Raw genomic sequence first — 15,265 nt, forward strand, 5'->3', positions numbered from 1 at the left:
ATGGTGCATGTGGTCACATATACAACTAAAAGTACTCCCAGACATTGCTAGCAATTGTTTTTATTTCTTAGTAAGTTTATACCAAATACTGCTGCATTTGACAATAATTAATACCGGTCTGGGAGATACAAATTAGAGTAGTCTTGCACAAGCCATAAATTTTGCAGCTGAAATTTGAGCTAGTGTGCAATTCAGTGAGTGGTTGGGTTATCTTTCTCTGTAAGGCTTTTTTTTCTTACTACGTAGTGGTGTTTGTGTTTTAGTAGAGCTTTAATAAAATGTAGTTCTTCATAGTGCAAAGGTTGGGCTTAAGTTGAATGACTGAGGGATCTGGAATTTGCTAGAAGGAACATATTTACTGCCTTTTCTTTCCTCAGAACAGAGATGAACAATTTAGGGCTTGTGAAATATTTTTTTAATTGCCATAGAATGAATGTGCGTATTACCTCCAAAGGGGGGGGGGTGGAAAAGATTAAAAACTAGTCCACTGTATTACCAAAGCTCTTTAGAAGTGTGTGTTTTACTGGCATTATGTCAAGCATGAATGCAAAATTATGGTGCCTTAAATTTAGTGGCTTAGTTTTTGTATTCTTGTCAACAAATAATGGTATCGTATCAGTTTTGCACTCCTCCTGTCATTTTTCCCTTTATCTCTAGCACTGCTGTTTTCATCCCCCAATTAATGTTTCATGCTATCCCTTTAAAAAAAATAGCAAAAAGCTGCCACATACTCAGTGCCCTCTCATGAATGGCACCCAGCAGTACCAGCTGTAGAGGGAGCTTATCCTCCTTGCTCATGGTAACAAGTAAGCCTTTGGAAGTGATACAGAGGGGCTACTTTAACAAAATAAGTAAGCCTGCACTGTTGTTGACAACTGCTCTTGACTAGATATGTCAAGAGCCAGTATGTCCAAAGGATAAAGTACAGGTGTATCTTTCAAACAAAGATGTAAATTTTCCCCCAGACACAGAATTTATGAAATTAATTCCAAAATGCATAATTTTATAAAATATCTGAACCAGATAACACAGCAGCATCACAGCGTATTTAAAATTCACTTCTGAAAAGTGTTTTTACTTGCCACTTCTTGCACTTTATTTTCAGGGACAATGGAAGCAAAGTGTTCAAATGCAGATAATTCTGGCACAGAGCTTTTGAAATGTTCTGGTCATTAGATCAAATTTGTAAGCTTGTATAAAAAATGTTTTCAATCTGAAATGTGTATTGGAGATTATGTGATTTGCACTGTAGAGACTACCTTTCTCTACCAAGTTGTAATGGAGGAAAAATTAAAAGGAAAACCTCACTTAATCATATAATATTTAAAAGTTAGAAGTCTAAAAATTTTGCATCTCCAAATGTAAGCTAATGTTCCTGGACATGAGCACGAGGGAGGGAAGTTGTTTCAACTTCTTCTTGAATTAATGGATTGTACTCTTCAAGAGCTCCTAGAGTATGTGTAGAATTTTTCAAAGCATTTCCTTGTCTTATACTTTTACCTACAAGTTGTCAGCTTATTGTGCTGACACACAAAGAAATGTGTGCTCTTTGTCTTTTAGTCACTGACCAGAATTGCCAGAATTCTGCCCTGATAGTGCATTTCTCTATTTTTACTATTGCAAAATATTTTAATTATTAAACCTTTATGCTCCTGTTAATTCAGTCCAAAGCTTTTTGTATCATTGTCTTTAGTTTTGCTTGTAATTGTTGTTGTACTGGGTTATGTGGAAATGGTTTTTAAGGGGAAAAAGTAGTAGTATCAAGTATTCAAGCTTTAAAGTAGCTGTTAATATGTCTGCCTATGACAAATTTTCAAATTAAAAATGTTTTCTAACTAGTAGAATTATTTTTTCAAGCATAAATATTTGTAACTTTTTGCAAAAAAGGTTGTGCATAGAACTTTCTCAATAAGTTTACACTCAGGCAATTTGGAAAAAGGATGGCAGGGTGACTGCCTAGGGAATTACAGTGCTCTATCAACAGAAAACTTGGAAAAATTTGACTTCCTCTGTTTTTTACAGAGCCTTTTGTTTGCACAGAAGTCTGTAATGGCAAAGAGATTTTTAGATCCATAAATAGCAACTGTTTGAACACCTTGTGCTTGCATGTGCTATAGAAGGTTGAGTTATGGCATTTAATTATGCCAGATGCTTTTGTGTTATTTTAATATTTAAAGCATTGTTTGCTGTGTTCAGTTTTGCATTATTAAAATGGCATAGAATGTGAGTATTGGAAAAAGCTCAAGTGCATGCTGCTTTGTTAAATGTGGGGAAAAAAAGAGCAGGCAAGTAGGAAGATTGAAAGTAGCTTGATGTGTTACCGATTTATCTTTCCACAAAGTTTCTTTTTCACTGTGTTTTCCTGTTCTCTTTTGACTGAGTGACTAAAACCTGGGAGGGCAAGGCTACCTGTAATGTGAGATGGGGATCTTGGTTTTAGATTTATATCTCTCTTCAGCAGTAACTGAATAAAGCTTTTTATTTAGGTTTATTTATGAAACAGAACATCACAATGGCATAGCAGAATTACTGGAAATACTGGGAAGGTAAGTTGTAGGTTTCATTTAATTAATTAAACTTGCTTGGTCTTCAGGGTAGACTTTAAAAATCAAATTGGGAATTGCAGATTTGTTTGAGGCAAGATTAAAATAGTTTCATATCATGTCAGAGCTGTAATGAGTATAAGGTTTGTGTAGGATTGCAGAAACATAGCAAAAATCTTGAACCTTGTGGCAACGTTTTGGAATGTGACAGTTTTTTCAATCATCATAAGTCTGATTTTCTAGCTTAGGACCCCTGTAATTAATATTAGTTGTAAAGCAAATACAAATAATGCAGTGAGTTGGAATTTATTAAAAGTTCTTCCAACATCACTAAATGCATAGCGGGTACACCAAGGAATCACAGGTTATGAAACTTTGGTAACCTTCTTTTGTTAATCCCATTATTTTGCAAATTCCAGTGATGTATCTGAAAGTCTTTGAAAATTTTACAACTTAAAAGCTGATAGCTTCATCAAAACTAGAGTGGTTTTTATCAACTGATTTATGTAATCCATATGTATACTCAATCAGGGCCAAACTCACCCCGCTTTTTTGCTCTTTTCGGTTTAACAAGCCTTAAAACATCTTGGAGACACTTTTTTTTTTTTAATTAAGTTAATGTGTATTTTTTGAGTATGTGGAAGTTGTGGCAAGAAACCATAGAAATGTTAATGTAGTAATGGGGGTTTGAGATTATGCATTGAGAGACTTCAGGAGGAATAATTCATATCCTCAAAAATAGTTGTGCAGTCATTACTAGTGAAAATTACTTCAAGCATGTGCAACAAGGATATGCAAGTGTTTATTAAGCTTTAATTTTTGGACATCTCTGATTTCCAAGATGTGAAATAAATGTAACTTTCTCCCTTTTAATGGTTTTGTGAGGTTCTGGTTTTGGCTTGTTTGGTTTTTTTTCTTTTTTTAAGAGGAATATAGTAGGTTCTTTTTGCCTGGGTGCCTTCTGTCCTTGTTATTGAAAAGCATTAGAGTAATAAAATAGAATTTAAAATACTAAATGGGCAATAGGATTCTTGATATTTTAACTGATGTTAATGCTGCACAGCAGTGCAGATCTTGTATAATTACTGACTTCTATTTTTAAATTTGTTTCCCTGACAGCATAATTAATGGATTTGCCTTACCATTAAAAGAAGAACACAAAATATTCTTATTGAAGGTTTTGTTACCATTGCACAAAGTGAAATCACTCAGTGTCTACCATCCACAGGTAAATTTTGTTCAGCACTTTTCAGACTAGTGTTAAAGTAAGTTTGCCTAGAGAGGACAGGGGGACTCTAGTCATACTGATATGAATTCTGTTTGAACGCTTCCAACACTTGCCTAATAACTGGCCTTAGGGAAATTGCTTAATATATGTACCTATAGTGCCTCACTTGTTGAGGGAGGAGGGAAGGGAAATTACTTCAAAATATGTGTTTTGTATATAAGTAAATACCTTTTTAAAAATAGCACTGTAATGTTTATAGATGAACCACATGAAGTAGTTCCTTAATGTGAAAGTTCTTGATATATATTCACATGCAGAATTTTTTGTTTGTTTTATTCTTGTCTGTAATATTTAGACATACAAAAATTGCAGAAAAGTATGATTTTAATGATTGTCATTCATAAACAGATTTTTTTCTAAACTACATGGAGAATTTCAGCTGAATTCAGTGTCTTACAACTGTTAAAGAATTGGGCATTTACTGGGACATCATTATTTATAAGATCTTTTTAGAAGTAAAAATCAAAAAAGGGTGCATCTGAGTTGTAGCATGCTTATATACCAGCTGTATGTTTTCTGTGCTGAGTTTAGTTCCATTCAGAATTTCTAGAGAAGTGGGAAATCATACAGTATTAGAGAAAATACAGTATTGTGATATACTGAAATTTTCTTAGTGAGAGGTTGTTACACAGCTTTAGTTTTGATTGTTTGGTTTGTTTTTTTTTTTTAATTTGAAAGTTGAACATGTCTATGTAGATTCAAGTACTCCAAGTTTTAAGTACCATCTCTTCAAATAAAATCACTAACAATTTGTATTTTTAAGAACACCATTTCTGTAATTACAGTTCTTTAGCAATTAGAGATGCTTATAAGCGTTTACTTTAGATCTTGCCTACTGGGGTTCAAATCAGTTCCAGTTAAAGTAGTAGGCTAGAGTGGTTTCCATTTAAAAATATCCCCCATCCCCCCCTTTTTTTTTTTTTTTTATTCTATGAACACAGCCTGTTGGGATGTGGCGAATTAGACCTTTCTTGTAATTTCAGCTAGTGCAAGCATCTGTGATAGCCACCTTTTCTTTTACCTACTTGAGATGGCTTGGTCTTTATATCTTCCCCTTAATTCACAAACTAACTTTCCAAAGCCTTCAGGTGATCTGCATTTCTCATTACCATTAGTAAAGAGAAGACATAGGGAATGCCTCTTTTACATGTTCTATTGCATAAGATAGGAAAGCTTTTTGAGTGAGTTTAGTGTGTGAAACACCAGAGTCAAACCACAAAAATTCACATTGAAATAGTGGCAAATATTAAAAAGGGTTTGCTGGCAAATCCAGATATGCATGAAGAAAGATAATTTCTACATCTAATTCAAATTTACTGTAAAATGATGGAGAACACTGGGTGTAACTGTTGTACATTCCTTGAATTGCTTAGGGACATTCTTGGTAGCAGTCATCAGAAGGGAACTGGGTTCATCAGCTGAACTTTCATAAGGTGGGAGACATTAGAAAAAATGGTCAAGTAGTGAACCTCCCATTTACTTTGGTACCGTTGGCCTACTAAATGAAACGGGTGTGTGTAATAGTTCACCATTCAGGCGTGGATAGGCAGTCTGAGTCTCATAATTGAAGGTGGTAAATACTGTAATTTAGCCTCAGCTTGTATCAGCTTTATATTGACATGCACAGTTAGCATTAGTTCTCATGTCTAGAAAATTCTAAGATTTATGACTGTTCAATGCATTTCTAATTAAGGTTATGAAATATAAAATACTAAATCAGTATGGGACACAAAATGTTGGCAAGTGGAGAGTGCTTTAAATGACAAGATAGTGTTTTCTTAAATCCTGTGTTTGAAAAGATGAAGTGTACTGAAATGCAAAGTACTAGATCTAAAAAGAAAACGTGGAATTATGTGTTTGCCCAGAAAAAGGTGAGGACAGACTTGGGAAGGTTGGGAAAAATTGGTCAAGTGTATTTGCCCTTTTGTTGTTTAAATTGTCTGCCAAATAATTTCTGAAAAATTACAGAAAAACTGTTGCGTTTTTATTTGAATTAGTAGTGTTCTCCACTTACACTAGTGGTTTCAAAGTGGCTTCAAAGAGCATTAATAACTATCTCTCTCTCTCTCTTTCTGTAGCTGGCATACTGTGTAGTTCAATTTTTAGAAAAGGACAGCACACTTACAGAACCAGTAAGTTTATCTTCCATTATTATATGTTTTGGAATATTAATATTCCTTTAATCTGTAGACTGTTTAAGGTGGTTTGAGGATCAAAATATTGATATGTAATTGTTTTCATTAGGAAGAGTCACATATTTAATAATTTTGATCTGTCAAATTCAGTTTTTCCAACAGTTGGTTAAATGTCCAAAATGAATTAAAACAAACGTTAAGAGCATACCTTTTACTAACAGAGTAGAGTTTATTCTGCTTGTTTTCTTCTGGCTGTCTGGATATGAGATGGTTGATGCTGAAGCGGTTTAGTCAGAAATCAGCTTGCCTGAACTGTGCTCTATTGAGTGACTGATGATTGAGCACAGATTTCTGGCCCATGGAGCTACCTACTAATGCAAGGCTTTTGAGTTAGATCCTGTTCATGTCTATGAAGTTTGGACCATAGAAGCAGATGTTGGTCTGGCTGCACTAATTGTGTAGATGAGTACTTTTAATTGTCCTTCATAGCATATAGTGCTTTGCCTCATTAAACCCAATATGAAGTAGGTAAGAACTAATGTGTTTACTCAGTAAGTAGCAATCAGTGAAATGATTGTTATTAACAAAAGTGCACATTAGATTATAACCATTTTCATTGTAAAATGGGAACTGGGATTCTTTAAACAAATGGAGTATGCAGCTGAGCATGAGCTCTCTTGAGCTCTCTTTGAATTAGAGTTTTTAATATTTGTTAACTTACCAAATGTCAGACATTCTGTCACTTGTGTTGTATGAGATCTTGAAAACTTAGCTGGCTTCCAGAAATCAGCTAGGATGTTGCCTGTTTCCTAGTACAAATCTGAACTGATACATATGCAAGTCTGTTTTCTTTTTTTGATCCCAAAGTAGTACATGATTACAACATTATTTAAAAATTTAGCACATGCCTCACTGAAGTACTAAGGTGTCCTTCAAAAATTCTGGTTATTACAAAATAACTGTTTTCCCTTCCTGTTGTTATATGAGACTTTCTGACATCTTATTGAAAAAAAAGCTGCATAAATTTCCCCAGGACATAGTATCTACTTTCATACAAAAAGCTGGGCTTCTGTAAAAATTTCAGAAAACAAAAATAGAAACTTTTTTTTTTCTAAATGAGAGCAAAAATCATTGTTTGACAGAGGCTAATGAGCCATTGCAGCTTTTAAACTATATAAAAAGACAAAATATCAGTTTTACTTTTAAAGAATTTTTCCAGAAGTCTGTACTGTTCTGGATTTTTCGTCCACTGCTACGTAGCTTAAATATCCTTTGAGGGAATTTGTCTTCCTATTTGAATATTCTTTGGCACCAAATTGCCACAGATAGAAAACAGGTTTTATGGTTAAAAAAAAAATACATAAAATCTTACATTTTGGTTTGAAAACTAACATCTTTCGGAAAAAATCATTGTCCTTTCGTAGCAAACACATTTGTGTTTACTCTTATTTTTCTTAAATCAGAAATTGCTAACAGCACAAGAGTTGTTATTCCTTCATTTGTATATTTCCAAAGATTCTTGAATAAATTATGATGTAATCAGTAACTACACTAATAAATACGGTGTCCAAATATATTTTAATCTTAAGCTAATTCTTTGACTTAGATGTTCAGTAGTTGAGAGAGTTCTGGTTTTCAGTTAGATTAGAGAAACATTTCCCACAGATGTATACACTCTTTTTGAAGAGTTGTGAGCTAACTGGCAGACAGCTTCCTTTAGATCACGTTTTTATGGATCCCACCCACCTATCTTTTGAGTATTCATGGTTTGCTAGGCAAAAACTGCTTCAGCAAGCTGGGCAAATAATAGTCATGAAGAAAGTAAAGTCTCTAATTATAGTAATTTAGTTAAATAAAACTCAATGCTTTAAGAGCAACATGCCTAGAGTTGTTGGTCATCTGTCAGTTTGGGTATTTATAGTAAATACTTTCTTAAAATATAATCATAAAACTTAATTTCTTGAGCTTTGGAGTACAGTCCCAAGAAATTAGAGATTGAAAGCTGCTTTCACTTAAATGACAGATCATTTTCCCCATAGTGTAATAACAAATTTGCACTTTGATCATGGTAAGTTAGGGGTCAGGTCATTCTCTAGTCTTTTGATTATTATTTATAAACATGTCTTTTATGTGCATAACTTTGTTTTCCAAAGAAGTGTTTTTAGATCTATTAACAGATACTTCTGTGACACTGAACCATATTTGATTACTGCTGTCACATGGGACAAAATATCTGAGTTGTGTTGTGTTTAAAGTACCAGACTTCTTGATGAGATATAATTTAGTGTGATAAAGTCAAATTGCTGTGAAGATTATGTTCACTTTGTCTCTACAGGTTGTAATGGCACTGCTGAAATACTGGCCAAAGACTCACAGTCCAAAAGAAGTCATGTTTCTAAATGAACTAGAAGAAATTTTAGATGTTATTGAACCATCTGAATTTGTAAAAGTTATGGAGCCTCTTTTCAGACAGCTAGCCAAATGTGTGTCCAGTCCACACTTCCAGGTCTGTACCTACTGAGTGTACTGTAATAAGAGAATTTTTATAAAGCATATTTGTTAATGGTATTACCTGTTACTATTCAATGGGTTTTATTTGTTGCTAAAAAAAGCATTCGATTCTGTGTTAAATTTTAGGGATCCAGATGTTAGCGTTATTGGTTTTTTTTCAAGAGTGTGGTATGTGCATTCATATTGGGTGATTCACTTCAGTGTTATGCTTAACATAAAAGCTTAAAAGCTCAATGTTCTCAGAACTACGTGAACCCTTCAAGTACACAGTGTTTGCATTTCACTGCTTGTAATAGAGTACTACAAATACTCTTTCTTTGGGAAAACATTTCTTTGCTTGCACTTCAGAGTTCATAGGTTATTGTTTGAATCATGTTCCTATCAGGGAAAAAGCAATTTTTCCATCTCATTTTTCATAAGCTCCATGGCTCTGTCTGCACTAGAAAAAAAAAAAATCCAATCTGACCTTTCCTTATTTCTGTCAAATGTTTCAATTATTTGCTCTTAATAAGAGGGTGTCTGAAGCTTTCCTTTTTTTCCTGTCATCTTAGGTTGCAGAGCGAGCATTATACTACTGGAATAATGAATATATTATGAGTCTAATTAGTGATAACGCAGCAAAAATTTTACCCATCATGTTTCCATCTTTGTACCGGAATTCAAAGACACATTGGAACAAGTAAGAAACACTTCTACAAATAAGGTTCTTTTAGTTCACTTACATCTAGATTTAGGCCTAAAAGTGGTTCAGATATTTGAGTTGCTAGTTTTAAGTATGTTGAGCTGTTTATTACATTCAAGTTGCTGAATGAGGAGGAGACTACTGTTGGCAAAGTTTTTAGGAAGTATAAAGACCTGAGGAAAAGTTTTCCTTTTTTCATTAAACAAGAAACAATATTTTTAGTGCATCTCATCCATGATGTATTTTTTATTAATATGAACCAAATTTGGCTGAATCTGTAGTTCACATACTTCTAAAGACTAACTTTGATTTCTTATCTTTAACATCTTTGCTGTTTTGCGTTTCTTCTGCATTCTAATGGGAATATATTGTAGACCAAGTCAGTATTTCCTTCCCTCCTCTTCCTCCCCCCATTGTTTATTGTTTTCTCTTCTTTCTCCATTGACTATTTTAACTTTGTTTCCCCCCACAATAACATAGTACTGACGTATGAAAAGAGTGCTGGTCAGCTCCTTTCTGCAGGTGTTCCATTGTAAAGTGCCTCTTTGTTTGAGCTATTGTGCAACTGCTGGGATAGTGAAAATATCACAGTCTGGTGCTGAGGACTGCTGATGGGTTGGCCAAGAATGAGAAATCAGTCTGCCACTAAACACAGGAAAAGAAATGGAAAGTAAAGTGATGTTAAAGTAATTGGTTACTGTCACTGGATGTAAGCAGTAACAAATAATGTACTCATTAATAAAACTGATTCAGTGATGCAATTGTACTCAGTAAATGTGGATTGCTGTTGACTATTTTTTCTGGCTTTCAAGGCCTTGCATTCATTTTGCTCTGAGCAGAAGTTGTGCTACCCAGTACAGCTGCACTCTTACTTGTAGCTCACATGTGTGGTACAAAATAATCATTGAATGGATTGCTTTTTGGATTTAATTATCAGTAGTACATTACAGATTGGAACTGTAAATTACTTTGTAAAAGTGCTTCATAAAGCAGTTTATTTTGTTTATTTTCTGATTTTTTCCACTTTTCTAACACTTTTCCAGAGTGTGTGGCGTAATTGTGTTAAAGTGAATGCTCGTTGCTGTGTGACAGTTCTTTAAATGAATGGTGTCTTTTCCATGCTCCTTTTAATCATTAATGTTGGAGTTTTTTCCTTGAATTTGTCAGCTGCCAGTAAGTTACTTATATCAAGATCAGTGTCATCTTGCATTTTCTCTAATAACCCTAGTTTGATTAGTGTCAGTTACTAAATTTCAAAACTAATCCTGTATTAACACATCTGCTGTTAAAAATGAAGTTCAAACATACCAAAAGTGATGAGTAGTGCTGTAGAGAATGAAAGCTGCATTCAAGTTGGTAATTTTAGTGCTTCCGTTAGCCCTTTATGAGGGTAAACTGAAACTTCCACTCACTAGCTTTGTTTCCACTTACTCTGAAATGATGTAATTTTCCAGTTATGTAAGCTATTGGCTACTGTTGACAAGAAAAAAATAGATTTCAAAGTTTAAAGTACTCTGAATTTCAACCAGAGGTTTTACTTATAGGACAATACATGGCTTGATATACAATGCTCTGAAACTCTTCATGGAGATGAACCAAAAACTGTTCGATGACTGCACACAGCAATTTAAAGCAGAAAAACTGAAGTAAGTTTTCATATCAGTGTTGTCTGTCTGTTCTTGAATAATTTGTTCAGAGTGCTTTAGCTCTGAAAAACTACTGTCTTTAGTGGGGAAGTTGCCCATTCATTTACAGTGCAACAGTCTCTGAATTGACTTGGTGAAAACTTATTATAGGTGAATTTTAAAATCTCCTTAACAGCAGAATGCCTCACATAGTCTGATACCTAATACTGCTGGGGGTCACAATCTTCCTAAAAATAAACTTGAGAGGGGTACTTGTAGAGCCCAGTGTAAAAGATCTGTTAAACAGTTTAGTTTACATCCTGTATTTATTTTAGCATGCTTTATTTACCCAGTGTTATTTCCTTTCATGTTGTCACTTGGTTCTTCCCAAAACACTTTTCCAATATTTTAAAGCATTGCATTGTGTCTCAACATATGTGAATATTTTTCTAAAAACGACCCAAAATAAAGTTATCAGTCCATTGAAATAGAGGGCATTTATACATTACCTGCCAGAAGACTCCCGCTGAATTTAGTATGTTCTTGCATAGTCAGTGAACAGAGCAGGGATTTAAAAGCTAGAATTTTTCTGGTTTATGCCCCAAAATGCAGATTTTTATGATCATAAAGGCACTTATCTTCTGCTCCTCCATGTCTAATTTTGTTAGACATAGTGTTTTGAATATTTGGGATATTATAAAGCCTACTAAAGTGAGATTGAGAACTCAAAAGTATTAATGTTTTCACTCTCACCTTAGGGGCTGGGGAGTATAGTTAGAAAGTGCATAATGGATTTGAATTCTAGTTTTAATTTTAAAGTGAATAGAGATTCCTTCAAGTGGTGGCTCAAATTATACACCTATTTTAAACCAATATACTGGAAGTAGTACAGATTCTTAATGGGGATGGATTTGTCCAAGTTTTGAAGTTCCTTTCTGCAATTTAAGTAGAATCATAGAATCATTAGGGTTGGAAAGGACCTTAAGATCATCTAGTTCCAACCCCCCTGCCATGGGCAGGGACACCTTACGCTAAATCATATCACCCAAGGCCTCGTCCAACCTGGCCTTGAACACTGCCAGAGGTGGAGCTTTCACAACCTCCCTGGGCAACCTATTCCAGTGCCTCACCAGAAGGAAGAATTTTCCTTCTTATATCCAATCTAAACTTCCCCTGTTTAAGTTTTAACCCGTTACCCCTTGTCCTGTCACTACAGTCTCTAATGAAGAGTCCCTCCCCAGCATCCCTATAGGGCCCCTTCAGATACGGGAAGGCTACTACGAGGTCTCCACGCAGCCTTCTCTTCTCCAGGCTGAACAGCCCCAACTTCCTCAGCCTGTCTTCATACAGGAGGTGCTCCAGTCCCCTGATCATCCTCGTGGCCCTTCTCTGGACTTGTTCCAACAGTTCCATGTCCTTTTTATGTTGAGGACACCAGAACTGCACACAATACTCCAGGTGAGGTCTCACAAGAGCAGGGTACAGGGGCAGGATCACCTCCTTCGACCTGCTGGTCACGCTCCTTTTGATGCAGCCCAGGATACAGTTGGCTTTCTGGAGTGTGAGCGCATACTGCTGGCTCATGTCCAACATCCCCAAGTCCTTCTCTGCAGGGCTGCTCTGAATCTTTTCTCTGCCCAACCTGTAGCTGTGCCTGGGATTGCTCTGACCCAGGTGTAGGACCTTGCACTTGCCATGGTTAAACCTCATGAGCTTGGCATCAGCCCACCTCACAAACGTGTCAAGGTCCCTCTGGATGGCATTCCTTCCCTCCAGCGTATCAACCAAACCACACAGCTTGGTGTCATCGGGAAACTTGCTGAGGGCGCACTCAATCCCACTGTCCATGTCAGTGACGAAGATGTTGAACAAGACAGGTCCCAACACCGATCCCTAAGGGACACCACTCGTTACTGGTCTCCAGCTGGACATTGAGCCACAGACCACAACTCTTTGCGTGCAGCCATCCAGCCAGTTCTTTATCCACCGAGTGGTCCATCCATCAAATTGATGTCTCTCCAATTTAGAGACAAGGATGTCATGGGGGACAGTGTTGAATGCTTTACACAAGTCCAGGTAGATGACATCAACTGCTCTACCCCTGTCCATCAGTTCTGTAGCCCCATCATAGAAGGCCACCAAATTGGTCAGGCAGGATTTCCCCTTAGTGAAGCCATGCTGGCTGTCACCAAGCACCTTGTTGTTTTTCATGTGCCTTAGCATGCCTTCCAGGAGAATGTGCTCCAAGATTTTGCCAGGCACAGAGGTGAGACTGACTGCTCTGTAATTCCCTGGGTCATCCATTTTCCCCTTCTTGAAAATGGGGGTTATATTTCCCTTTTTCCAGTCATCGGGAACTTCACCTGACTGCCATGATGTCTCAAATATGACAGCCAGTGGCTTAGCAACTTCATTTGCCAGCTTCTTCAGGTCCCATAGATGGATCTCGTCAGGACCCATGGACTTGTGCACGTTCAGATTTTTAAGATGGTCTCGAACCAGTTCCTCCCCTACAGCGGGTGCAAGGTCTTCATTCTCACAGTCCCTGTGTCTGCCTTCCAAGACTTGGGTGGTGTGGTCGGAGCCTTTGCCAGTGAGGACCGAGGCAAAGAAGTCATTCAGAACCTCAGCCTTCTCCAAATCCTGTGTAGCCCGTTCTCCCGAGAGCTTCCTGAGGGGGCCTACATTCTCCCTAGTCTGTTTTTTATTTGCTCTGTACCTGTAGAATCCCTTCCTGTTATCTTTAATACCTCTAGCCAAGTTTAATTCTAACCGGGCCTTAGCTTTCCTAACCTGGTCCCTAGCTTCTCAGACAACATCCCTGTACTCTTCCCAGGCTGCCTGTCCTTGCTTCCACTTACTATAAGCCTCTTTTTTCAATTGAATTTTCCTCAGGAGCTCCTTATCCATCCTGGCCCTCCTGCTGCACTTCCTCCTGGTTGGGATGCAACATTCCTGAGCTTGCAGCAGGTGATCCTTGAATATCAACCAACAGTCTTGGGCCCTGCTGCCCTCTAGGTCTGCATCCCATGGAACCTTCCAAAGCAGGCTCCTGAAGAGGCCAAAGTCTGCTCTCTTGAAGTCCAGGGCAGTGAGCTTGCTGCACGCTCTTCTCACTGTCCTGAGGATCTCAAATTCGACCATCTCGTGATCGCTGCATCCAGGGCTGCCCTGGAGCATCACATTTCCAAGGAGCCCTTCCCTGTTGGTGAGCACGAGGTCAAGCATGGCACTTCTCCTTGTTGGCTCCTGTATTACTTTCAGAAGGAAGTTGTCTTCCACACAGTCGAGGAACCTCCTGGATTGCTTGTGCCGGGCCGTACCGTCCTTCCAACAGATGTCAGGGTAGTTGAAGTCCCCCACGAGAGCAAGGGCCTGCTAGCGTGAGGCTTTTCCTATCTGTCTATGGAGTGCTTCATCCGCAGGTTCTCCTTGATCAGGCGGTCTGTTACAGATCCCCACAGTAATGTCACCCATAGCTGTATTCCCTTTAACCCTGACCCACAAACTCTCTGTTAACTGCTCACCTGTCCCCAGACAGAGTTCCATACTCTCCAGCCTGTCCCTAACATAAATAGCAACTCCCCCTCCCTGTTTGCTGGGCCTGTCTTTTCTAAAGAGCCTGTAACCTTCCATTCCAACACTCCAGTCATAGGAGCCATCCCACCATGTTTCTGTGATGCCTATTATATCATACCCCCATAGATGTGCACACATCTCTAATTCCTCTTGTTTGTTCCCCATGCTACGGGCATTTGTATAGAGGCAAATGAAATGAGAAATGAGCTTGTATCTAAGTTGTGTGTGTGTTTATAGATAATGAAATGTAAACATTGCTTTTTTAAAAAAGTTCATTTAAGTCTCTCTTCCCTCATAGCAAATAAGTAGAATCCTTTTTAAATGTGAAAGCGAACTTTCCTTCTCTGTTTTTTGGATCTTCTGGGTGGTGTTTTGGGTGTGAGCTAAAGCAGGCAGGGTGCTGAGTGATATAGTAACAAAACCAAAAAAAAGTATGTCTATGTGTATGTCTATGTTAAGTTCAAGATGTCTCTGAACCTTTTCTTTTAAACTATTACCTTAAGCCATTGGGCTGACAGTAAGAATTTCTGCCCTTTTTTATGAAAAGATGCTAGTTTCTTAGGTTTCAATGTAGAATTCAAATATTACAAAGTTGAAACACACTTTTGACATAGATCAAGAATTCTGTTTTCATTTAAAGTCTTTTAATGTACAGTTATTAAGCAACAAACTGGCTCATATCAGCTTATTTTTCTATGAGAATTGTCTTTTTCCCTTGCGATCATGGGGTTTTGAAATGATGCCAGTTATCTTCTCAACAGGAAGTGGTATTTTGGGCAGTAAGTTAAAACATGTGTAGCTAAATAATTTATTCTCTTGACTTCTAGTGAATTTCTTAGTGCTTAAGAAAGTATCCAAGCTGTGATACAAAATTTACCAAGCTCCTTTTGCTATTTTTTGCT

The 15,265-nt window shown here is 37.1% G+C and overlaps 1 protein-coding gene across 5 annotated transcripts in view; it reads left to right on the forward strand.

The window, feature by feature from the left end:
• PPP2R5C (protein phosphatase 2 regulatory subunit B'gamma) overlaps positions 1-15,265 on the forward strand; it is an 84,051-nt gene that overhangs the window by 60,370 nt on the left and 8,416 nt on the right. For 4 of the 5 annotated variants that reach the window (XM_061464039.1, XM_061464041.1, XM_061464042.1 and 1 more), the window contains 6 exons: positions 2,487-2,546; positions 3,663-3,771; positions 5,910-5,963; positions 8,302-8,472; positions 9,029-9,156; positions 10,704-10,805. In XM_061464039.1, the coding sequence (XP_061320023.1) occupies positions 2,487-2,546; positions 3,663-3,771; positions 5,910-5,963; positions 8,302-8,472; positions 9,029-9,156; positions 10,704-10,805 (624 nt within the window). The remainder of the gene's footprint in view (positions 1-2,486; positions 2,547-3,662; positions 3,772-5,909; positions 5,964-8,301; positions 8,473-9,028; positions 9,157-10,703; positions 10,806-15,265) is intronic. The other variant, XM_061464040.1, reaches the window with a different exon arrangement.

This window comes from Pezoporus flaviventris, unplaced genomic scaffold (assembly GCF_033815535.1).
Source record: "Pezoporus flaviventris isolate CSIRO_AGI_PZ_B2104156 unplaced genomic scaffold, CSIRO_AGI_Pfla_v1 ptg000036l, whole genome shotgun sequence".
Taxonomy (NCBI): domain Eukaryota; kingdom Metazoa; phylum Chordata; class Aves; order Psittaciformes; family Psittacidae; genus Pezoporus; species Pezoporus flaviventris.